Source organism: Sus scrofa, chromosome 14, assembly GCF_000003025.6.
Source record: "Sus scrofa isolate TJ Tabasco breed Duroc chromosome 14, Sscrofa11.1, whole genome shotgun sequence".
In the NCBI taxonomy this organism is placed as follows: Eukaryota; Metazoa; Chordata; class Mammalia; order Artiodactyla; family Suidae; genus Sus; species Sus scrofa.
Genome location: NC_010456.5, coordinates 6213357 through 6240353, shown reverse-complemented (window position 1 = coordinate 6240353; position 26997 = coordinate 6213357). Strand labels below are relative to the sequence as shown.

The 26997-nt window shown below is 38.9% G+C and overlaps 1 protein-coding gene across 4 annotated transcripts in view; it reads right to left on the bottom strand.

The window, feature by feature from the left end:
* The window catches only part of XPO7 (exportin 7), a 91995-nt gene that overhangs the window by 39681 nt on the left and 25317 nt on the right, over positions 1-26997 (bottom strand). For 2 of the 4 annotated variants that reach the window (XM_021073572.1, XM_021073573.1), the window contains exon 2: positions 356-502. In XM_021073572.1, the coding sequence (XP_020929231.1) occupies positions 356-502 (147 nt within the window). Of the gene's footprint in view, positions 1-355; positions 503-1039; positions 2179-26997 lie in introns of those variants that run through there. The other 2 variants (XM_013990257.2, XM_013990258.2) reach the window with 2 other exon arrangements.

Genomic DNA, 26997 nt, shown 5'->3' with positions numbered 1-26997 from the left:
AAGTATCATATAAGGCAACACGGACTTCATGGATAAGAAAGGTCATTTATATATAGCCGTGTCTTCTTTGTAGTGGTACTTAAGTGTAAAAAACAGTAAAGGAGTTCCAGAAATTTGATTCAAGATGAAAAATCACAGGACAAAAATAAACACTCAATGAGATTTTTCTGATGTGGCTGTAAAGCCTTTCCCCCCCAACCTGGTAGGTATGATGCACTTTAAAAGTGAAATTAAGAAGGCAGAGGTATGGAGGAAAACTGAGGAACAGAAGTTATGTCAATCCACCTCTAAACTTAGAACCAGAACGTATTTTCCTGAACCTTACACCCTTGAGGATTTTTCAAATCTTACGTACACTTCCTCTTTCGAGGAGTAGCTGGCACTTGCTCAGGCAATCAGGGCTGTTGGTGAATTCAACCAAGGCTTTCTCTGCCTGGAGTCGAGTGGTTGTATCTGTAGTTTCATACAACTGTTTGCACAGATTCTCTAGTTGGGCCAGGCTCTGGAAAAGATCAGTCAAAAAAGAAATCAGTCTAGCCTACTATATATATACAAAGTACTGTGCTTAAAATTACTGCATAAAGATAAATAATAATGAAAGAAGAGAGATTTGCTTCTTGACTTGGAGGAGAATCTGGGTGACCTTTACCTACTAATAACCATTTACAGCTCTCTTTATTTGATGCTTTAGAGATGCATCAAAATGATAACATGCCTGAAGTATCTATATACTTTTTTCGGTCATCCCCTTAAAGATCAATCACAAATGATACACTTTTCTCTGCAAATACCCATCCTAAGCTCTTCCAAAAGGCCTTCAAATAAAAATTCAGAATTTACTTGTTCTGCCATCAATCTCAAAATTATAAATACGAGAGTCATCGCCATAAAATTAAGCACATAAACACACAATATAAAATCACACAGACCTTCATAGGTTTAAATATTCTCCCTTTGCTAGTAGTTACCAGCTTACAATTATGTGTTCGCACAAAGATGGCCAATCTCTATGAGAAAGCTTCAAAACGCAAGTACGCACCTTCCTCCCCGGATCCCTCATGTCTAAAGCTCAGCAGACTCTCTTCTGCTATACTTTAAACTCTTGCTTTGGTTCTAAATTTAAAAGGCAAGGTCAAAATAAATTCAACCCTAGCATGTGCTCAGACAGAGATAAGAGATGGGGAACGCCTCCAAACAAACCCTTCTCACCAAATCTTGAACCAGTTCCAGGGAGGCAGGAAGGGGATGGGCGTGTGCTTCAGTCAAAACCCCAAAGGGATGCAAATCTACTTCCACTTAATGGGGTGGCATTTAAAAGCAGAGGAAAGGAATGAGTAACTGTTGCCTTTCACTGACTGGAGAGGAGGGCAAACATCTGTTAGTTTTTAAAGGAGCAGTTTGGATTTCTAAGAAGAAATTCTGAGCCTATTTCCTACAGTAGCAAGCAAGATCTGGCTTAAATAGTTTGAGGGATCCTATTACTAGAAACAACAGTCTGGACAAGAACAAAAAATAATAATTAGACAAACCAACCTATATAGCCTAAAATATATTATACAGCCAGTCTGCCCAAGGCTTTTCATTATCACTTTATTTCATTATGCTGTGACTTTATAAATCACAGCTTTTCCACTAAGCAGGAAAGCCCTTAGGCCAGGATACATTATTTTACTCATTTTGATTAATAAATTTCGAACACTAACCTAAAGGCAACAAGAAAGACAAATATTGACACTCTAAGATCAGTCCCACTTCAGAGAGCTCACCAAAGAACAAACCAACCCACCTCCGCTCCAAAACAAAACCAAAAAACCATCCTTCAAAATATCTTGGGACTCTGATTAGGCTCATGTTCAATCTGTTCCCCTCTGACTTCCAGGGGTCCTACTTAACACCTTCTTCAATTCAAAAGCATGGAGAAAACTGTACTTGCAAAGCCCTCTCTCAAGGAATGAAAGTTCTAGAAGCAAGATTTGATTTTTTTCATATAGCTTACAAACACAAGGAATAGAGGATAAGGCTAATTAATTACATATAGTCCATAAAATACATATGAAAGTCGGTGTCATGACTGACGGCACTGGCCTTAACACCCTACTGATAAATAAATCAGTTTAATTATAAATCCCCACATTCCCAAGCAAGGATTAAATCTTCACAAGGTTTTGTTTCAACCCAGCAGGCTGTTTACCCCCTTCCTATGAAATGATTAACTTAAAAGGGAACAAATTTAAAAAAAAAAAAGGTAACACAGAGGAGAGCGATAGAAAGACACCCTAACTAAAACTAAAAGACAGCTGTAAAATCTGGTCTATCAGGCAGCTGCAGCAGCAGCCTCATAACCTCCACAGTTAGCGAGCTATGAGCTTTCCAATACCTTTGACAATCCTTAAATAGGCTGCTTAAGGTATAATGACTCTCCTTAAAGTCTGATCAATCAGTTCCCGGCAGTTCCCCCAGTGCAACTCTTGTTTACGTCTATTACAGCAAGTTGGGATGACAATGGCTAAGCATCTGTCACTGTGAGTTCCTTACTGCTCAAAACCTACATGCAGGTTACAGCGGCCTTTTGGCTGTTTGTTTTGATTTGCTTTAATTTAGCAGACAACATCATACCGCGGGGTAAGTCAGGAAACGAGATGGTTTAAAAAACAAAAAAGTAATCTGATCATAGTTTGAAGAACTATAGCTCTATTTCTTGGTTTCCAGAAGAACAAAATGGAAACAATTTCATTTTCCCAAACAATTAGCAGAAACATCTACAAAGCACAGGGTTAATAGTCATTTTATTTGGGTTGCCCATACTACCCATGGAAGGAGAGGGAATGAGACACTTACTCTCTTGGATCCTAATGTTTTGAAAGCAAACCTAATAGATTATTTTGTTGTGAGCCACACGGGAAGTCCTCTAATAGATTATTTTGAATCACCTTTTTGGGAGAACCCAGAATAAAACGAGCTATCCTACAATTAACTGATTAGCTATTAAAACTAGTTATTTCCCATTTAGCAGCAAACACAGCGCCCCATTCCCCCCACCTTGGCATATTCCCTTCTCCTACTCAACTGGTTCTTATTAAGGACATCTATTACACTATGCCAGTCCAGTCACAGAAAAGCCTCCAGAGAAGAATGACTATTTTCTATTCCTGAGACTGCCAAACCCATAATCCACAGAGAAACTTCCATCTGGTCTCATTGGAACGTAAAAGGATGTTTGGGTGAAATACTGCACAAAACTGGAAGGCAATCTTCTACTAGCAAAGCTACTTTAGCCCGAGATATTCAAGACAGTCAAACTCCCAAACCTAAACCATACCATTATCACCAACAACAGTTACAATAAAGGTATTTTAAAAAAATGTATTTCCTTTAATATGAAAGGTTATTTTATACAGTCTTTTAAACCTGGATTGAGAAAAATGTAGCTCAATTATTCTCATTTTAGTATAAAGTGCAACCAGTTGAGACTACAGATCTCAGAATTTAATGATTTATCTGAAGAGCTACCTGTAGGTTACAGGAAAATGAAGATTCTGTTTGTGCATTAGATGCTGTACTAATCCACAAAGCAGAATACCTTGGAATTTATTTCAACTTGTAATATATTGCTTTTTAAAAAGCCTAACTGTATATACTTTTTAATTAGCCTCTGCTTAAAAACAAAAAACAAACCAAAAAACCCTCTTGGAGATTTCCAATCAGAAACCAGGATACTCGCTCTTAGGAAGGATTTGATGACATCCCCAGTAATGCTGAACAGTGAGCTAGAAAACAAGCATAACTCTTAGATGACTGGTCAGATCTGTAGGCTCTCTACAAAGCACATCCTTGGTCTGAGTCAGCTGCCCAAACCACTTGAATGACTAGAAGCATCACCCTACTGCAAAGTGCGAAGTACAGGCTCAATCCAGAGACGTTCTCATGAAGACTATATAGTTAGAATGACCACATTTGGTAGCTGAGTTTTCATGATTAGAATGCCTGAAATATAAAAAGCCACTTTCAACCTGTTCATAAGCTCCATTAATTTAGATCTTCCTTAGTTGGAATTTTTCTATCTATTAGGAAAACACTGTGCTGGGTAAATTAAAAGATGCAGACTGAACCTGCCTCAAAATGAAAGATTTTAAAGGTATAAAAGTAAGGCTAAAAAAATTAATACTAACTACATTTTAATTTTTATGTATTCAATAAGACATTCTATTGTCAATGAGTATACAGTTATCATACATATTTTTAACATCTAAAAATTCAAGAATTACTGTTAGTATAAAAAAGCAAGTGCCAAAACAGTACAGAACAGTGTATGGTGATATACATTAGCAAATTCATAGAAGAAAATCTGGATGAAGACATACCAACAATTACCTCTGGAAGGTGAGACTATGGGAGACTTTTAATTTCCGTTACTTATTTCCATAGCTTCTGAATTTCTGACCACAACCAGATACTACTTGTAAACAGGGGAAAAAACCCCAACAACTGTACAGATAAACTTTTTTTTGGTCTCTTTTTTTAGGGCTGTACGGCAGGCATGTGCAAGTTCCAGTCTAGGGGTTGAATCGGAACGATAGCTGCCGGCCTACACCACAGCCACGCAGGATCTGAGCCACGTGTGCTACCTACACCACAGCTTACGGCAACGCCAGATTCTTAACCCACTGAGTGAAGGCCAGGGATCGAACCTGCGTCCTCACGGATACTAGTCCTGTTTGTTACCAATGAGCCATGATGGGAACTCTGATAAAAGAAAAATTTAAGCTACCTTCTTTTTCTAAATTAATTCCTCTAAATAGGAACATGTTACTAATTAATAGCTGATCCCATTTCCAATCAGAATTCATAAAGCAAATTCACAAAACCAAAAAGGCAAAAAGCTACTCCCAAGACTGAAGTTTTAAAAAGTGTATCTGTTTGGGAGTTCCTGTTGTTGCGCAGTGGAAACAAATTAGACTAGGATCCATGAGGATGCGGGTTCGATCTTTGGCCTTGCTCAGTGGGTTAAAGATCTGGTGTTACTGTGAGCTGTGGTGTAGGTCACAGACACAGCTTGTATCTGGTGTTGCTGTGGCTGTGGTGTAGGCCAGCAGCTACAGCTCAGACTGGACCCCCTAGCCTGGGAAGCTCCATATGCTGTGGGTGCAAAAAAAAAAAAAAAGCAAAAAACAAACAAAAAAAGGCAAAAAAAAAAGCAGAACAAAAACAAAAACAAAACCAAACATAAAAAAAAAGCACGTCTGTTTATTACTACTTCTATTTTGTTGTTTCTTACCAATAATAGATATTTACAGTTTAAATGGGCTGAAAAGAACATTCTATGCTAGGTTTCCTCTTGTTTATAAGAACTAGAAGGCAATCTTGTGGATCAAAGCCATTTTGGTTTTATATACGTATCAGCAGATCTATTATTAAGTGCGGTGGAGTTAATTGGGGGCAGGAGGGAGAAAGTAGCTAGTTCTTTGAATGAAATGTTTTTATATGCAAATTGTCTATTTTTGAAAATTTCAAAGTTTAAAAGCCAGTGCAAAAGAATTAAATCTGTACTTTACAAGAGAAAATCCAAAGGACTAATGGCAAGTGAGAGGTCCCCAATCTCAGTGTCATCAGGAAACATAAATCCAAACCACAACGAGATACCCATTGGAATGACTAAAATGACAAAGCGAAGGTCCAACACTGGTTAGGATGCTGAAACTGACAAATGTTGCTAGCAGAGTCTCAACTGGTGCAAACTCATTTTAAAACTGGCAGGATCGATTAAAGCTAAACATATGAATATACCTTACAACCCAGCTATTCCATACCCAACAGAGATACATGCTAATAAGTTCACCAAAACACTTGCACAAGAATGTTCATGGCAGCACTAAAAGTAATAGTTCCCTAATGTGAAAGCCAAATGTTCGTAGCAGTAGTATGGATACATATTTCATTCCTTAACCTGGGTGCTGATTACAAAGGCACACTCATTTGAGAAAACCCATTGAGTTGTACATTTATAACGCGTATTCTTCTGTATGTATGTTATACTTCAATAAGAAGCTTTAACAAAAGACGGATTGAGTAATTCCCTTGTGACACAGTGCGTTAAGGATCCGGAGTTGACACTGCTGTGGCACAGGTTCGATTCCTGGACCGGGAACTTCCACATGCTGCGGGCTGAGGCAAAAAAAAAGGGGGCGGGGGGAGAAAAGACAAAAAGAATGAATCACACAGTTCTCCCGAAATTCTTCAGTTATTTACACTCTTCTATTACTTTCAGATACTAATGGAAAAGAAGTTCATCAATAACTAACAAGCACACATTAGATTGAGAATGCTTTAGTTTTACTTCAATTCCTGCTTTTAGAATGGAAACTCCATTATTTGCTCAGGAAATAAATAAGATTTTTGGATGCATGTGGAGACATTCTATTTCTGAGAGTACTGAGAAGGTGAGTAAAGCTTTTTGGTTGCAGATGCTGTGTAATGTCCACTGCCATAAAACAAGATAAAATACATATTTCCAGTAGGTGATAATGCAGCGCCAGAGCCTTGCATGCATTAGATAAGGGCAGCAAGTCTGCTAACATATGAGTCTGCAAAATTCTACACTGAACTTCAAAGTATGAATCAATCCTAACTTGTAATAAACACGTATGATGTTTGCACACAGCCAGAACACATATAAACAAATTATTTCATGAGGTAAACAGCCAGACTCACTGTGCCCGGCTTATTGACTTATACATTTAACTCAAGAGTTTTCACTTAACTTGTCGCTACAAAGTGGTTTTGGTTCCTTCTTATAGTCACTGACAGTGCAGAGGAATGAAAGCTGCAGTGTAAGCAGAATCCTCCTGAGTATGGGTTTCAAAGTGGTAGCCTCAAACTGGACCACAGACATTTTTGGTTTTTATCTTACAGTGTAGCTTTCAAGTTGGACGCAGCTGCCATGATAATATCTGGTTTTTTAGCCTTCCATGAAAAATTGGAAGATATAATTACACTAGACCGGCATTTTCAAGTGTCAACTAATCAAAGGACAGTAGTGTCTCGTGGGGGCAGGCTATTAGGTTCACTACAGTTCCTAAGAGCCTGGCCCCTGCAGGACAACTGAGTTTTCTCCACCTGCTTTAATGTCATTTTGTCTCATGTCAGTGGTTTACTCCCAGATGTCAGAGTTAAAAAGTAGTAAACATATAGCATAACAATAGACTCTGACCTGACTTTGGGTGCTAATTCTGCCAAATTTGACTAAAACAATCTTTTGAGTACAAGCAGCTACACAAAACTTAGAAAAAGGAATCAGGAGTTCCCGTCATGGCTCAGTGGTTAACGAATCTGACTAGGAACCATGAGGTTGTGGGTTTGATCCCTGGCCTCACTCAGTGGGTTAAGGATCTGGCATTGCTGTGAGCTGAGGTGTAGGTCGCAGACTCGGCTCGGATCACATATTGCTGTGGCTGTGGCGTCAGCCAGTGGCTACAGCTCCGATTAAACCCCCAGCCTGGGAACCTCCATATGCCGCTGGTGTGGCCCTAGAAAAGACCAAAAAAAAAAAAAAAAGAAAAAGGAGTCAGATTGAGAGTTAAGCAATTTGGATATTGGTCTTGGTAACAGTGTAATTTTGGGCCAGTTTTATTTCCTGGAGCTTCAGTTTTCTCAAGTGTAAAATAAGTGGATTTTACTATATTATTTAACAAAGATAATCCTAGTTCTAAAGTTTGATGCTTTTAATTATAAGTAAATCAGATTTAAAAATAAGCAAATATTAACATTAAAAAGATCACTAAAATAAAAGGGCAAATTTTTTAAAAGAGAGAACTATAGACACACACAAAAACCCAGGTTAACTTTTCCAACTCACAAACATCTGCTGATCCAGCAGCAGGACCACGAGTCTTTTGGAGCTGGAGGTTCAGTGTGATGTAGTAAAGACATCAGATGTCAAGCAAATCCCCACTCCCCTACTTACTAGCTGCAAGAGTGTGAATAAGTTACTCAAATCTTTCAAACTAGTTTTCATCTCTTTTAAGTTGAAATGTCTATTTCAAAAGATGGTAAAAGTCAATGAGGTAACTATGTAAATGGTTAATTACTGAGTTTATCACTTGCTATTAATGGAGTACATTGGCTACAAAAAAAAACTGGAGAACAACAGCTTTTTTAAACATATGCATAAATGCACAGAAAATGTGCAGTTTTTCTTACAGTGGTTTATAAATGCCTGTTCCTGCAGGGCTAGGGGGCAGGATATACAATTGAGCCTCATTGTTCCTGGGTCCCCTATTTGCAAATTTACTTACTTGTTAAAATTTATTTGTAACGCCAAAATAAAAACTTGCAGCGATTTTGCAGTCATTTCTGGACATGCACAGAATGGTGAACATTTTGAGTGGCTGACACACAGGTTCCTAGCTGAGGTTGAACAAGATAAGGATGCCATGTGCTCTTGCTTCAGCTCTCACACTGTAAACAAGTATCATTTCTGCAGTTTATTGAATGCCATGTTTTTAGCAGTTATGTGCTTTTTGTTGCTGATTTTACTATTTAAAATGGCCCCATAGCATAATGCTGAAGTGCTGTCTAATGTTCCTAAGCTTAAGAAGGCTGTGTGAAAAAAACATGTGTTAGATAAAGCTTCACTCAGGTGTGTTAAGAACATGCCTTTAAACAGAAATACAAACAGAACAAGGTTACAGGTTGGCTGATTGGTGAAAATGTGACCAGAGGTCGGCAGGAACCTAATCCTATTTATCCTACAGGAGAAATGGCTCAGTGTTCGCTAACTCAGTGTTCTCAGAGACTTTAAAGAACAATCTACCATAAAGAATGAGGATCAGTTGTATTTCTACCCATTTCCAGTACCGGGTGGGTATTCAGCACATATTTCCCCGTAGCAACAGAACTATATTGCCATTCTTGAAAGGATTTCTTCAAAGAGGGGTGTTTATTAACTTACATAACTGTAACACTCAAATTCTTGCACAGTGGACTCAAATGTCTGTTTAAATGGCCATTTGTACTAATTATTTATGTACTGTGACTTCAGTAAATGAACTAATATACACACTGTCCAGAAAGAACAAGCGCATGCCTCAGTGTCTGGCACACAATAGGAGTTTTATAAAAATGTCTTGCATAAGTGGATGTCTAATTCTTAAAAAGCTTCTAAAGGATTCTGGGTTAAAAGGCAGACTGACCACATATCTAAATCTTGTTCTTTCCCCAAACCCAATTAAAACAACACTAAAGGGATTTTTTAAAAAAATCATAATCCCACAAGAATTATGACAGAAGACAAGGGTAGGGGACAAGAGCTGCAAAATTGTAGAATGCAGAAAAATCAGCAGACACTGGCTTAACTGACTCAACAAAGCCAAATGTCTCACCAGCCAGAAATGATTTACACTTTTTTACTTATTTTGTGTCTTTGTAGGGCCACACCTGAGGCACATGCAGGTTCCCAGGCTAGGGGTTGAATCAGAGCTGCCGGCATATACCACAGCCACACCAACGCTGGATCCAAGCCGTGTCTGCAACCTACACCACAGCTCATTGCAATGCTGGATCCTTAACCCACTGATCGAGGCCAGGGATCAAACCTGCAACCTCATGGATGCTAATCAGATTTGTTTCCGCTAAGCCACAATGGGGAACTCCAATTTACAGTCTTGAAAGCCAACCTGATTTACACTCCATGCTCAGATGTTAAGGCAAAGTGGGGTGGCCAAAGCAAGGAGGAACAGGTAAAAGTATATTTGAGAAGACAGATTCCCTTGCTCCATGCCTCTGAATGACCCCCTCCTCTCTCCTGGGAGTCACCACGCCAGTCCAAACACTGCTCTGAGGGTAAGGGCCCCAGAGAGCTAACAGGCCAGCTGAGTGGCTACACTTACAGCAAATGCTGCTGAGCCTTCCCTCGCTGGGCACCTTCTACCCAGAAATGCCAGCGTCCTGACTGCACTCTCTCCGCAGGAGTTTAGAAGATTCCCCCTGAGAATCACAAAGGAAATCCCTGAGATACACAGATATGGGAGTTACCCAACAAATGGCACAGCTGGACTCCTGAACTGTGGTGCCTCAAGCATGGGAGCCTCACCTCACACTTAGAGCTAACCATCAGCTCTGCTATCTCTCAATTGATTATTTCTCAAGGAAATATTCAAGGATTACCAGAACTCTGAAGAAAACCCTTTAACATTGAAGATAGTTGTTAAAAAGCTGGAAATTAATTATAGTTTCGGCTCTCCCAGAAATGGAATCTTAAACTAGTCAATCAGGAATTGCCTGATTAGCACCAGTGAGGCAATCTGCCTGACAGACCCTTGCCATCCCCTAAAGCAAACTGCAGTAACTAAGCTACTTTCTTGCTTGGTATGACTTTCTTGTTCCCGCTCCCTTCCCACCTGAAGTCTTTCATTGTGTACAGCATCTCAGAGCACCTTTCTATCTGCTAGACTGGATGTTGCCTGATTGGAATTGATTTTTGCTCAAATAACGCTTAAAATTTTTAATATGCCTCAGTTTATCTTTTAACAATCACAATCCAAACAGACACACAAAGAGCAACCTGGAACAAACAGAAACTGTACAAGGGGAAGGAAAGTTGAAAAAAGAAAAAAAAAAAAAAAAAAAAAAAAAAGCGGTAAAGGGTGGGGGGATAATATTATTAAGCTCACCAAAGAGATTAAGAAAAATATATTGCAACTGTGGAGTAAGAACAGGATGCTCTAAAAAAGAAACATTCAAGGAACATTAAAAAAGAGACTTTAGAAATTAAAAATATGATAGCAGAGACAAAATAATCTATCAGAGGGGTGGAAAATAAAGTCTCCCAGAAACTAGAGCAAAAGGACTGAGATGGGAAATAAGAGAGCAAAGATAAAATCAGAGGCCTGGTTCTAGAGGTCCAATGTGTAATTAACAGGAGTTCCAGAGAGAGAGAACAGAGAATAAAGGAGAGGAAATTATCAACAAAATAATTCAAGAAAAATTCCCAGAGCTGAAGAACATCAGTTGCTACAAGAAAAAGGTGTCTACCAAAGCCAAGCATAATAAACAAAATTCAAACCATACCTAAGGTACATCACTGTGAAACCTGAAAAACCTGAGGACAAAACAAAAAAACAAGATTCTCTAAGTTGCTCAGGGAGTAGGGAGGTGGGAACAAAACCCCAAAACAACACCCAAGCCTGGTAACACATAAATGATCAGGAATCAGATGGCTGTGGGGATCTCCAAAGCAACACTGGTGATAAGACAAGAACAGTGTCTACAAGATTCTTAAGGGAAATGATCAACACAGAATGCTATATCCAGGTAAACGAGTAATCAAGGGCCAGGGTGGAACAAAGCTATTTTAGGCAAGCAAGGCCTCGAGAATTTATCACCCATGCCACTATTTAAGAAAGTGCTTCACTTCAAGATATGAGTAATTCCATAAAAAGGTTAAGCATAAACTGCAGGAAATGGGAATCCAACACAGGAGAGTGGCATCAAGGAAATTCTGGAAAGATGGTGAGGGGAGATCCTGGGATGACAACTGTGGGCTAGCGCAGGAGGGCAAGTTGTTACCAAGATCCTTGCTGCCATCAAGGACAGAACTCTCATGCAAACAAGGGTTCACCTAAATCCATGCTAAAGTTTAGTTCACAGAAGAGCCCTTAACTGATAATGTAATCCCTCTCCATTAAACTTTGGAAAGTTTTTCGACAGAGCTGTGTAATCATTTTAAACTAACATTCCAAGGACAAAGGCAGTTGTGCAACATAGAAGATAGCTTTGAAATTAATACTGCATGATATGGTTACTTACAGTATTTAAAGCTTTAGGGGAGTTCCCGTTGTGGCTCAGTGGGACCCCTCACTGCTGTGGCTGTGGCGTAGGTCATACGTCGGCAGCTACAGCTCTGATTCAACCCCTAGCCTGGGAACCTCCATATGCGGTTCCTAAATAGTCAAAAGACCAAAAACAAAAAAAAAACAAAAAAAACACAAAACAAAACAAGAAACCTTTAGGCATAAAAAATTTGCACACTAAGATTTATCAATGGAGTTCCAATAAGGAAAAAAGTACACTTGGTTTTTGCCACCTTCACTTCCTTAAAAAAGATTGTTTCAAATGCCTTTTATGGAACTTGATTCTGCCTTACCAACAGTGTTAAGACCAAAACAATGTATGCTGCTATGACAATGGCTGAGTAAGCGAGGAGATTATGAACCAAGCAGATCATCTTAGGAAAGGAAGCCCACACCAGCCATTTAGGAACCCAAATTTGTAGTCTGAAAATCACACTGGTAAATAAAATTTTCTGCTACATTATCATCTCCCTAAAACCTCATTTTTAAAAGCAGGTTTACGCAGGGAGAAAGATCCTAAAATAGTTCAATACTCTTATTAAGAGTGTTAAACCACATCTCTAACAACTTAAAATTGGAATGATAAACTGTTCGCTGACATTATCATACTTTTCCTTACAAATTCAATGTTTTTTGTACTACATAGCAAGTATGGTCAAACAAGTGACTTCCAAAGGTCAGAAAGTGATAGCCTATTGGTTAAGTGTTAAAAGGAGGTGAAATGTGAAAGCTGTATAGCCTTTCACTTCACTTAGTCCTCATTTCCAAGAGCTACTGAATTACCATTTAAGCCACCCTGTAGAGGGATACCATACCAGTGTACATTTATTATTTGATGTTATTAATACCAATATGGTACAAGATCCAACCTTTATAGAGGTACTGGGTTGCAGAACCAAACTGAAATATTAAAAGTGTACATAACAGAACAAAGGAAGTGATCAGACACAAAATCATCAATTATCTGAAGCCACCAATCATCAAGCTTCATTACTGTTTTACAATGACTAAATAAAAAGAATTTCAGGTTCAAGCACTCTACTTGTTTTATTAAGAGGTCAGTCAAATAAACGCAGCTGGCTTGGTGAGTATTCAAGCAACTTCAGGAATCTCAGGGTTTCCCGCCCCCCTTCTTATAATGTTACTAGTTCCTTCCATTTCCATGGCTGGTAGGAACTGCAGTTACAAAGACAATCTAATTTGCTTCAGAGAATGAAAAGACCAGCCACAGACTGGGAGAAAATCTTTGCAAAACATGTATCTGAGAAAAGACTGGTATCCAAAATATACAAAGAACTCTTAAAACTCTACAGTAACAATCCAATTAAAAATCTGGCAAGAGGTATGAACAGACACCTCACCAAAGAAGATACACAGATGGCAAATAAGCATATGAAAAGATGTTTAACAGTGTGAGTTATGGGGGAAATGCAAATTAAGACAAAAGTGAGATACTACACACCTATTCCAATGGCTAAAAAACAAAACACTGTAAACACTAATTGCTGGCAAGGATGTGGAGCAAAAGGAACTCTCAACTCACTGCTGATGGGAATGCAAAATGGCAGAGCCATTTTGGTTGACAGTTTGGCAATTTCTTACAGACAAAACTAAACATACTCTTACCATACTGTCCAGCAACTGTGCTGCTTGGTATTTACCCAAATGAGTTGAAAACGTCTACACAAAAACCTGCTCATGTGTCTTCAAAGCAATTTTATTCGGAACTGCCAACACTAGGAAGCAACCAAGATGTCCTTCAATAGGTGCGTGGGAAAACAAACTGTGGTACATCCAGAAAAAGGGCTATTTATTATTCACTGCTAAAAAGAAATAAGCTATCAAGCCACAAAAAAAAACATGAAGGAAGCTTACATGCATATTACTAAGTGAAAGAAGCCAATCTGAAAAGGCCACATTCCCACTGTGTGACATTCTGGAAAAGGCAAAACTATAGAAACAATAAAAAGAACAGTGGTTGCCAAGAGTTTGGGGGTGGGGGTGGGGGAGGAATGGATAAAGAATAGACAGAGCCCAGGGAATGTTTAGGGCAGTGAAACTGTTCTGTATGACAGATACATGTAATGATAGATACATGGCATCAGATATTTGTCAAAACCCAAAGAACAAAGAACACAGAGTGTATTTAACAGTAAAGTATCAATACTGGCTCATCAACTGTGATACAGCACAGATGTTAGTAATAGCGGAAACTGTATGTGAGGATAAGGAGGTACATGGGGACTCTGTACTTTTCACTCACATTTTCCGTCAACTTAAAACTGCTCTAAAAAATAAGAGATATTAGAGGAGTTCCTGTTGGGGTTTGGTGGCAATGAACCTGACTAGTATCCATGAGGATGTGGGTTTGATCCCTGGCCTCACTCAGTGGGTTAAGGATCCGATGTTGCCATGAGCTGTGGTGTAGGCCCGCAGCTACAGCTCCAATTTAGCCCTAGCCTGGCAACTTCCTATTTATTTATTTATTTTTCTTTTAGGGCCACACCTGTGGTATAGGGAAGTTCAGAGGCTAGGGGACAAATCAGAGTTGCAGCTGCTGGCCTATACCACCATTCACAGCAATGCTGGATCCTTAACGCACTGAGTGAGGCCAAGGATCAAATCCTGTCCTCATGGATACCAGCTGGGTTCTTAACCAGCTGAGCCACAATGGGAACTCTCAAAAGTCCTACTCTTCTTCCCAAAATCTTATCTTAATATTGTCTAGATTCCTAACCAGTGTTCTATGATAAAACATGCCACTTCATATTCTAGTTTTCACCCCAATGGTCTACTTGGCAGGGCAAAAAATGGGTAAAATTCTGTAGTTTAATATAGACATTATAACAGTCAGTCATATTTAAAGATGATGTTAATTGACATCGAAACTGGAAACCATACTGTATCTATCTGGTATAAAATATTCTTCTAATAGAGGATGTATATGGGAAAAATCTTTGTTAGATTTATAAGGTCATTTCAAAGTAATGCTCATGTTTAAATAACTCACTGTTACTCTTCTAAATCATCTCTTACCACCCAAATACAAGTCTGAATGGAAAAGGTCATCAATATATAACTTGGTTTGCTTTATGGGTCTTCTATATTTTTATATAGCTTCTCTCTGGTGTTGTGCTCCCCTTTTAAAAACTTTGAATGCAATTCTGGCACATGCTGACAATCGAAAATATCTTCTCTGTAAGTTCCTGCAGCTTAATCATGCATTTGTCTCCATTTTAAAAAAAAGCACAACACCCACTTCACCTGAAGAACACAGTTTATAGCAAATTTTAGCAGTTTGGTTGCCACATACGCAACTAAGAAAATGTGTAACAACAACAACACAACAATGTAGGGTGTGCAATGTACCCAAAAAAACCCTATTTTTAAACAGCCCTTTCTTCATTCACAAACTTGTAGGAAATGACTACAGTATTTTACCATGTCTCACATCCTAAACTGCTATTTTTTTGAGCTAAATTCTTAAAAAAGAAATAGGCCAAATGCACTTGATATTCTAGAGGAGAAGTGACAGCTGCTAAACAGGTCGCTAATACCAAGGAGGAACTTTCTAACAATGTGGGCGTGGTACTGGATGATCTTCATTTAAATCTGTTGAGACTGGGTTGGGTTACGGATAATCATTCTTATCTTGATGAACCAGCAGGGCTCCATTTCCCCTAGGGATACCCACTGTTTAAACAGCACAAGGATCTGCCCTTTCACAATCAATATAACCATAGGACTCATATTTTTTTTTTTTTTCCTTCTTTTTGTCTTTTTTTTTGTTGTTGTTGTTGCTATTCCTTGGGCCTCCCGCGGCATATGGAGGTTCCCAGGCTAGGGGTCAAATCGGAGCTGTAGCCACCGGCCTACGCCAGAGCCACAGCAACGCGGGATCCGAGCCGCGTCTGCGACCTACACCACAGCTCACGGCAACGCCGGATCGTTAACCCACTGAGCAACGCCAGGGACCGAACCCGCAACCTCATGGTTCCTAGTCGGATTCGTTAACCACTGCGCCACGACGGGAACTCCAGGACTCATATTTAACCACATACTTTTACATACTCATCGTTAACACACAACTTTACTAGTACTATAAATACCATACTCTTTAAAATGTAATTTCCCCAAAAATACAAGGCTCTGAAAAAACACTAGTAGTAGTTGGAGACCCTCAATAAAAAACAGCTGACAACATACTGTGAACCGGAGTTTGGCATTTGTCATCAGCCTCTACAAGGAGTAAAACACGAGCCACTGTGGCTGCCAATCTGCAGCATCACCTGAGCAGAGCTCAGGGTGGAGACCAGGAGTGAGGCACTCTGCTCTGGGAAAACGGGAAGTACAGGTCTTCAGATAGTTAGATATTTTTAGGAGATATGATGAGCCCAGTTCTTGCACCTCCTCATAGCTAGAAAAACACTAAAATCCTTCAGTGATGACTGGTGTTCGCGACTAGCAGTAACCTTCCCAAGACCAGCAGCAGACTCCTCCTGTAAAACGTGTTTCTGGCTGCGTGCACCTCCCCCTTCACCTTTAGGACTTAGAGCTTGATACTCGCCCTTTCCTCTTTCCTCTGTCAGAAATACTGCCTCCTGGGCTGTACTTAGTGGACAGAACAGAAGATGTCGAGGTCATCTGTGAGAACAGCCACTCTCAAGGGTGGCCAGTGAGTCCTGAGGGAACTCAGGAAAGAAACAAAGACTGGCCCACAGCTGAGGAGAACACCAAAGGAGTGATTCCAGTAAGCCCAGACCTTTACATCTTCCTATAGAAACAGGTTCTCTGTAAATCCAGTTATCTGTAAACCTTTTGTTCCTACAACTACCTTCCCTTTGTTGCAAAACCCCATATATCCTAGCTTCCCCTCTCACCTCCTGGGTGCAGTTTCTCAGGGTTACATGAGATGCTGTCTCCTGGGCTTAAGTCCTAATTTCGCCTCAAATAAAACCTAACTTTCAGGTTGTGCATTTTTTTAGTCGACAATACCTATATGGCTGTTTTCTCCAAGTATGACCAAAAACTGACAGGCAATATTTCAACTAAATAGACAGAACAGCAGACTAATGAAAAGAACATCAGGAAAGGAAGCTCCTAACTGGTGAGTACGTGTGCGCACGTCTGCATGCACCTTGGCATATTAAGATATGAATAATTGCATTTCTATTTTCTTTTTAAATTTTATTTATTTACTTAGGCTGCCTCTCGGCATATGGAGTTCCCAGGCCAGGCATCAGACCCAAGGGCATTTGCAACATGTGGGCAGCTGCGGCAATGTCAGATCCTTAACCCACTGTGCTGGGCCAAGATGCCTCGGATCTCATTGCACCACAGTAGGAACTCCAATAACTGGGTTTTCTTGGATTAGTTTCCACCCATCATTGTATAGTTGATTCCTTTTACTCATTTTGCCATTCCCAACCCATCTTCCCCTCTAGTAACCACTATTCTGTTCACTGTATCTACACTGACCTGATGGCTTTATGTGCAGCTCTGCTTTAGACTATTTATGTGACACTGGAAGTTCGCTAACACTTGAATGTCTCTATTCCATCATACAGGAAACAGGGGCATTCATTTACCAACAAATATTTCAACGTCTATTATATGCCGTACAGCATTCTAAATGTTTGAGAAGTATCAATGAACAAAAAAAATGACACAAGCCTGTTTGGAATGCTATAACGTCTATCAAGAGGAAGGACAAATCATAATAAACAGAATGAATGAATTATAGGGTGTTAGAAGGTGATAAATACTATGGGAAAAAATAGAGCAAAGAGAGCAGTAAGAGTATATGTGGGGGAGTTCCCGTTGTGGCTCAGTGGTTAATGAATCTGACTAGGAACCAGGAGGTTGTGGGTTCGATCCCTGGCTTTGCTTAGCGGGTTAAGGATCTGGTGTTGCCGTGAGCCGTGGTGTAGGTTGCAGACGCGGCTCAGATCCTGTGTTGCTGTGGCTCTGGCATAGGCCGGCGGCTACAGCTCCGATTTGACCCCTAGCCTGGGAACCTCTATATGTGGTGGGTGCGGCCCAAGAAATAGCAAAAAGACAAAAAAAAAAAAAAAAAAGAGTGTATGTGGGGATCAGGGGTAGGAAGAAGCGCAGGACGCAGCATTCAATAGGGTAGTTAAGGCAGGCCTCATGGGGAGGTGAAAAAACGAATCAACATACTTATAAAGTGAGGGAGTTAACCAGTGGGGTAAACACATCTACTTATGACTCCTAACAAGGACTCTCTATGAATAAGACAATATATGTGAAGTCCTCAAAAGGGAAAGACAATACCATTTTGCTGGGTACCAACTGTATTAATCCCTGTACTATACACTAATACATGTGTCATTTTCTATACAAATGTAAGACAGAATATTAAAATCGCATTGGAAGCCAATCTCATTTTTAAGAAAGTAAAAGAGTTCCTTTGTGGCACAGTGCTTAGGTTAAGGATCCAGCCTTGTCACTACAGTGGTCTGGGTCACTGCTGTGGCTCAGGTTTGATTCTTGGCGCGGGAATTTTTGTATGCCACATGTGCAGGCCACAAAGAAAAAAAGGTAATCTGTATACAAGTTAAAGAAAACTACTGGAAAATAGGGATAAATGTGTATGTACTATATGTAATATATTTAACTCATCATTCTAATGCTGCTTTTGAAATTAACAAGTCTATTTGCAAGATATTTAAATGAGAATTCAGCCAAATTTCTTTGCAACATTTGCGAACTCATAAAAATAACATGAACTAAACTGACAATCTAGCGGCTGAAATGAAAACAATAGTAATAATCCCAGAAATAGATATGATGTAACCTAAACTTCTCAACATGACTTCACTAACAAATTTTACTTATTCGATTAGGAGGACAGTTTACTCTTCTCTTTAGGAGAACAAAAATCAGTTCCTATAGTTGCTGACTGCCTTCAACAAATGCTACTAATGCTAATGAAATCTTCAGGCAAGTGTTTCTTTGAAAATGTCCTAAAAGCCTGTGAAATGAATAATATTAAAGAAACTATTTCTAAGGAAATGAAATAATTTTAGACCCATTCGGCCTTGGATTCTGAAATACCAAACTTACCTACCTAATGTTTGCTTTAAAAAAAAAAAAAAAAAAAAAAAACCTCAAACCAAACCTATACCCGAGTAAGAATGACCTTAAAAATATATCCTAGGAGTTCCTGTCGTGGCGCAGCAGAAATGAATCCAACTAGGAACCATGAGGTTGCAGGTTCCATCCCTGGCCTCGCTCAGTGGGTTAAGGATCTGGCATTGTCGTGAGCTGTGGCATAGGTCAGGGGCAACAGCTCCGACTGGACCCCTAGCCTGGGAACCTCCATATGCTTCGGGTTCGGCCCTAAAAAGACAAAAGACACTAAATAAATAAATATACATATGTGTGTGTGTGTATATGTGCATATATATTCTAGAACTTAAATCTCTGTTGCTACTTTGGTAATTAGGTTAAAAGCAAAGTGCTCATAACTATGTTTCTTCAGAAATTTAAGACTTTCCATACTGTAATAAACATGTTCTATCTGCATTTCTTTACCAAAAATAATCAACAGTGCTCAGTAAAATTTAGAACTGAACAATAAACGAGAGTAAGACTTGAAGACGCCAAGGTAAAATTGTTTTTAAAAAGGCTGCCCTTTGCATGGCTAAACTTTACCTGACCCCAGTTAAAGCAGCAGCTGGAGCACCTCGGTTGTTGCAAGGCTGAAAGAAAAGTCTGGAAGCATTTAGTCTTCAGAACTACAGGGAACACTACCTTTTCATCACTCTGCTCCTCCCCCCTCTTCACCACCCTCATCACACTGCATTGGAACAATTGTGGCACAATTAGTGCATATAAATAACTTTCATTTGAGTGATGATGATAGGAGAAATATCGCCACACAGTAAGAACCTAAGTTACTTGGTATTCATGTTATTCAATAATGTATGTAGGCTTGGGAGAAAGGCAGCTATGCTAGCTATGCCTCTGGGCAGGCAAGGAGCCTTTGATGGCTGCTGGAGCAACACTCAAATCCCAAAGAGTAAATGTTGATTAAGCTGGGAAGATTTGTGCTACAAAAAGAACAAAAGTCACTTAATGATAAAAATATGGAAATTAAACCTTGCAGGGTGAGAATAAGAAACCAATTTTGTCTATAACATTAACTTTTGGAACTACTGTGTCAGGCTATAAGACGTTCTGAAAAGTGTAATTCAACAGTGAAATAGAATTCAGAAAGAGGGCACAGGGATTTTGGAAGAGAGATTAACAAACCTTTAGGAAATTATTTAGAGTTAGGGAACTTTCATCTGTTTTTATCTCAGGACCTCTTATTTGCTATAGAAAGCCCCCAGACCCAGACAAGTATTTTTCCTGGTGATGACTCAAACTACGGATAAAATCACAATTCAGAAAGAAAAAAAAAAAAAATCACAATTCAGTACCTATATGCTTTAGGGTACTAACTGGCTTTTTTTTTTGTCCTTTTTATGGCCACACCTGCGGCACATGAAGTTCCTGGGCTAGGGGTTAAATCTGAGCCGGCCTATACAGCAAAGCAGGATCCGAGCTGCAGCTGGAACCCATGCTGATGCTTGCAGCAATGCTGGTTTCTCAACCCACTGAACAAGGCCAGGGATTGAACCCGGATCTCCACGGACACTATGTCGGGTTCTTAACTGCTGAGCCATGATGGGAACTCCCTAAAAGTTTTCTCAAAGGATCCTTGGAGGAGCCAAACAGTTTCTTTGAAATAACCCTCCATCTACATCTGTCTGAGAATGTGCCATCACCAAAGCCTATGACATCTTCTGGTGTGTAAAATACCAAATCTAGTTAGATTTTTGGCAGTTGTTTTTGATAGGATGTTGAATTCTGGCCTACTTGTCTTTCTGGAGGAGGTGAATAAATTAAAAAACAAAACCACAAAAGCTAAATTCCTCCTTTTGTGTTCTGTTGGGCCATATGAAAATGCCAAAATAACTAAACATTCCTGTCCTACAAAAATAAGGCAATAATTAAATAAGGCAAACTCTTTTAAAGTATTTTGGAATTTCTGTTCTGCTTCTAATTAAGGGTAAGATTTCATTTTTAGACCAATATATTAGGGTGAGACCTATTACAAAGTTGGCCAACTATCTGAATTCAAACCCACCTATTATAAATCTACTTCCCATTACTCTTCAATGCAAACCTTTTGGTCTCCAGCTTTCGATCCTTCACTATTCCTGCTTCTGAGCTTACAGCACCTGCTTAACCACTTCAGTTTTTTGTCCATTTCTGTAGTTGTCCCATGGGTGCTTGAGAAGAATGTACTGTCCATCAAATCCAAACTGTTAACTTGCATTCAAATCTTCTATGGTTTTATTCTTTTTGGCTCCTTGTGCAAATCAATGACTGATTCTTCTAACAATTTTATGGAAGTATAGTTGACTTACAATGTTCTAAATCAAATTTCTGCTGCACAGCAAAGTGGTTCAGTTATACACGTGTATTCTTTTCCATTTTGATTTATCACATGATACTGAATATAGTTCCCCATGCTATACAGTAGGTCCCTGTTGTTTACCCATCCTATATATTCTAGTTTGCACCTGCTAATCCCACACTCCTAATCCCTCCCTCCCCCATGCAACCAGTTGTTTCTGTTCCATAGATAAATTCGTTTGTGTCTTATTTTAGATTCCACATATAAGTAATTTCATATGGTATTTGTCTTCCTCTTGCTGGCTTCACTTAGTATGATAATCTCTAGGTCCATTCATGTTGCTACAATTGGCATTATTTCATTCTTTTTTATGGTTGAGTATTCCATTGTGAATATATACCACATCTCGATCCATTCATCTGTTGATGGTCATTTAGGTGGCTTCCATGTTCTGGCTACTGTAAATAGCACAGCTATGAACGTAGGGGTGGACATATCTTTTCAAATTATGCGTTTGTCTGAGCATATGCCCATGACTGGGATTGCTGGATCATATGGAAACTCTATTTTTAGTTTTTTGAGGACCCTCCATACTGCTTCTCATAATGGCTGCACCAATTTACATTCCCATGTTAAGAGGGTTCCCTTTTCTCCACATCCTCTCCAACATTTCTATCTGTAGACTTTTTTTTTTTTTTTGGTCTTTTCAGGTCTGCACCTGAGGCATATATTTAAGTTCCCAGGCTAGGGGTCAAGTTGGAGCTACAGCTGCCGGCCTACACCTCAGCCACAGCAACACCGGATCCTTAACCCACTGAGCCAGGCCAGGGATGGAACCCGCAACCTCATGGTTCCTAGTCGGATTCGTTAACCACTGCGCCACGACGGGAACTCCTATGTTAGTTATTTTTGAGAGCATGTTGGAATATATAACTCACAGGAGATTATTCAATAAGTGCATAGTGAATAAATATACTTATCGATGTTGCTGATAACAATATTGAATAGTAGCTCATGGTCAGAACTCTGAAACATTATAGAGACTCTGTTCCTGTCAGTGATTCATTGATTAACACACTTGGGCATGGCCAGTCAACTAGTTATTCAATGATGCAACAAACTTGAGATTACCATTAAATTTTACATTTCATTATGACACTGTGTTAATCCAGCCTATTGAGTTTTTACAGAAAAATGGAGCATGCGATATTCACGTACAAGAACTGCTTATCACCCAAACCTTAGTTACCTGAATTGTTCTGGGATTATTTGTAAAAGATAAAACTCAGAGATTAAGGAGAAGTGAGAATTCTAATAAATAAATAAATAAAAACTTACATTTCAGCCAATTACCTAATGTCTATGAGGAAATTCTGAAAGACTTTATCCCATGCTTCACTGAAAGACAGGTATATTCTGTCTACAGCATTTCCCTTTTGTACTAGCCTTACTGACTCATCTAAAATCTTTCATGAAGACATTCTAAATATTCAGATAATCCTGATCTCTTGAACACAACTTTGAACTCAGCAACACACATTTTTACACTTTAAGTGTATGCTGCCTATTGGACTGTTCAATGAGTTAACTTATATTCCTATATTTAACACAGTGTTGAACATACAGCAAATTATCAATACATAACTGCTTTATTATAGCAGAATGCCTTTTAAATGTGATATGTGGGGAGAAATGAGAACGCTCATCTCTAGTTCCACCCTTACTGGAGGAAAAAAGGAAGGAAAGAAACAGGATTTTGTACTGCATGACCCTGAAGTGAAGGAAATAAAGACTGCTATATGTGTTTAATAAAATTATCCTTTAATACTATCAAAATATACTTTTTTATCCTTAAAATCTTATTTCTTCAAATAGCAGAGCAATAAACACTTCCCAAAGAATGAAGGGGCCTATACATTTTGCAGATGATGTGAAACAGAGTATTTTGAAACATACTGTCAATCACTGCAGCATACTAACACTCCAGTCCTAAATATTTTATTCAACTGATGACACCCACAAGGAACTTCCATAAATCATCAAGTACTTAATTCTTGACAAGCCTGGGAAAGCCACATTATGTGCCAATTCTTGAAAGACACAAATTATTTTCATTCTTTTTAAAAAAATAACAAAGACAAGTGCTGAATTTAATAGCCAGTGAAAATCCACAAAGTTTTCTAGTTCAGTAGTTCTCAAACTATGACTCATGGACCTCTGGGGGTTACTGAGACCCTCAGGAGTACTCTAAGATCCAAGTTATTCTCATAATAATAATAGGACATTATTCACCTTTTCCACTGTATTGACATTTGCACAAATGGTACACAAAGACAATGATGGATAAAACTGCTGGTGCCTTAGTACAAACTAAGGCAGTGGCATCGGATTTTGCTAGCAGTCATTGTATTCTTCACAGCGACAGAATTATTTAAAAAAAAAGTTTCACTTAAGAACGTCTTTGATGGAGGAAGCAGAAAAATTATAATTTTTATGAAACCTCAACATTGAGAGCACTTTAAAAAATATTCTATGTGACAAATGGGAAGTATGCATAAAACATTTCTGCTGTATAACAATGGGTTTTCATTTAGAAGTAAGGAAAAGTTCAGACATGGTTTCATATTCCACACTGCAACTAATCGTCATGAAACTACTACTTGTCAAAGAAGTATCCAAAAAGGATATCCATAATTATCTGAAATGGTTATTAAATTTTCATCCCCTTTCCAACTACTTATATGTGTGAGGCTGGATTTTGTTTATATATTTCAAACAAAACAATGTATGGTAACAGATTGAATGCATAAGTAAAATAAGAGAATCCAGCTGCACTCTATTAGCCAAAACATTAAGGAGATTTATTTTTTAAAAATACAGAACAATGCTACTTTACTAAATTTCTGCGTTTTGGGACATTTTTTCATAAAAATGTTTATAGCACACAACTCAATAGCAACAAACCAAACAACCCAATTTTAAAACGGGCAAGGATCTGAATGGACATTTTTCCAAAGACATACAGGTGGCCAACAGATATGCGAAAAGATGCTCAGTATCACTATTCATCAGGGTAATGGAAAACAAAACCACACCTATTAGAATGGCTTTATAAAAAAGAGAAGAAAATAGCAAGTGAGGTTGTGGAGTGGATGAGAAAGGGGAATCCTTGCACACCATTGATAAGGATGTAAATTGGTACAACCACTGTGGATAACAGTATGGAAGCTCCTTAAAAAATTAAAAACAAAACTACCATATGATCCAGCAATGTCACTTCTGGGTATTTATCTGAAGAGAACAAAAACACTAATCTGAAAAAATACATGCACCCACCCTCATGTTCACTGTAGCACCATTTACAAAGTGTTATACAAACACACATGCAGGAATACTACTCAACTATAAAAAAAGAATGAAATCTTGCCATTTGTGATGACATGGATGGACCCTGAGGACACTATGTTGGGTGAAAACAAGTCAGACAGAGAAAGACAAATACCTTATGATCTCAGTTTATGTGAAATCTAAAACAAAGAAAGAAAAACCAAAAAATGTGAAGCCCACAGATGCAGAGAACATGTTGGTGGTTGCCAGAGGCATGGATGGATGAAATGGGTTGGAAGGAGTCAAAATGTACAAACTTCAGTTATAAAATAACAAAGTCATTAGTTCCCGTTGTGGCGCAGTGGTTAACGAATCCGACAAGGAACCATGATGTTGTGGGTTCGGTCCCTGCCCTTGCTCAGTGGGTTAAGAATCCAGCATTGCTGTGAGCTGTGGTGTAGGTTGCAGACGCGGCTCGGATCCCGCGTTGCTGTGGCTCTGGTGTAGGCCGGCGGCTACAGCTCCGATTCGACCCCTAGCCTGGGAACCTCCATATGCTGTGGGAGTGGCCCAAAGAAATAGCAAAAAGACAATAAATAAATAAATAAATAAAATAAAATAACAAAGTCAGGAGAATGTAATGTATGCCATGATGACTACAGTTAATAATTACTGCATACTTTAAAGTTGCTAAGAAAAATCTTAAAAGTTCTCATCACGAGAAAAAAAATTCTGTAGCTGGATATGGTGACAGACGTTAATCACACGTATTGTGGTTAACATTTCACAATATAAGACAATATTATCATTATGTTGTGTACATGAAACTAATACATGTCAATTAAACCTTAAAAAATTAAATGTTTATAAGAAGTTTATTAAAATAAATGAATTAAATGCACATTATAAAAATTTCGCTTTAATTTCTAATCTGGTAAAAACTATAGCTATAAGTCACACAAATAAAAGCTCGTCATAATCCTCAGTAATCTTAGTGTAAAGGGGTCCTCAGATGAAAATGTTTGGCAACTGCTCCTACAGTTGAAAAGCATCGCTTTAGGGAGAAGGCCCATTCCTCTTTACACACAAGACGTGCAAACTCCCTCATTTATCTTATTATCAAGAAATACTTAGGACATATATTGCAATGTTGGAGAAGATGTACAAGTAGCAAATAACAGTCCTACTGACTACTACTGAGTATCAGTCAAGTTCAGAAGAGAGCTTTGCCAACCATCCAGAAGCCCCATCCTGATCAACTTCCTTCTCCTGCTGTATGTAACCATTATCCTGCTTCTGTTTTAATCATTCCTTTGCCATTTTCCTTTTATTGTGTGTTTCCCTAGACACTACAGTTACTTTTGTCTGTTTAAAAAAAACTGGTGTCTTTTAGGTCTCTTTTAATCTGCAGGGTTCTTTAGCATTCCTTTAACATATAATCTGTCTATGGAAGAACCCCAGGCTGTTCTATGGAACAGGAACCTATAGAGTTGCCCAGGTTTGGGTTTTGCCGACTGCATATTGTTGGTGCAATTCGGCATACTCCTGTTCCTTGGTATTGCCTAAAAATCGATGGATGGATCCAGAGATTGGGTTGGATTCAGGTTCTTTCTCCCTCTGGCAAGATGATAGGAGGCAAAGAACGCCTTAACTGTCTCTCTTTTGTGATGCTGGGAGCCACGGGTACTTACTGCCACTGTCAGTGGGGACTGTAAAATAGCAATAATTTAATTCTATAATTTTTTATTAGTTGGAACACATTTATAAAGCAATTCTACCCCTCATCTACTATTTGGCTATTAGTTCAGTTCACTTAGAAAAGGCAGGGATAATACTTGATTCTTTTCGTTTTCAAGGATTGGTTTCTTATCACCCCCCCCCCGGAAGGCGATCATTGTTTTTATTATTACTTTTAAAATATCATAAGAATTAATATATTTAAACATATTTGATTAACTTCGCTGCTGAATTTTCAAACATCATATTTTGGTCACCAGACTAGATTTTTTTTTTTTTGACGGGGGGTGGGGGGAGGCTCTGCTTGAAGGCCCCACACATGCAGCATATGGAGGTTCCCAGGCTAGGGGTTGAATTAGAGCTGTAGCTGCTGGCCTACACCACAGCTACAGGAACACCAAATCCGAGCTTCATCTTCCGCCTACACCACAGCTCATGGCAACACCAGATCCTTAACCCACTGAGCAAGGCCAGGGATAGAACCTACATCTTTATGGATACTAGTCGGGTTTGTTACCGCTAGCCACAACAGGAATTCCCACCAGGCTAGATTTAATTATAGATTTAGCTGTGTAAAGTCAGTTTCATGCCCAAAAAGGTCCATCTCCATAAGCAAAGACATTTTAGTTATGGAAAAGGCTGATAACTAATTAGCCT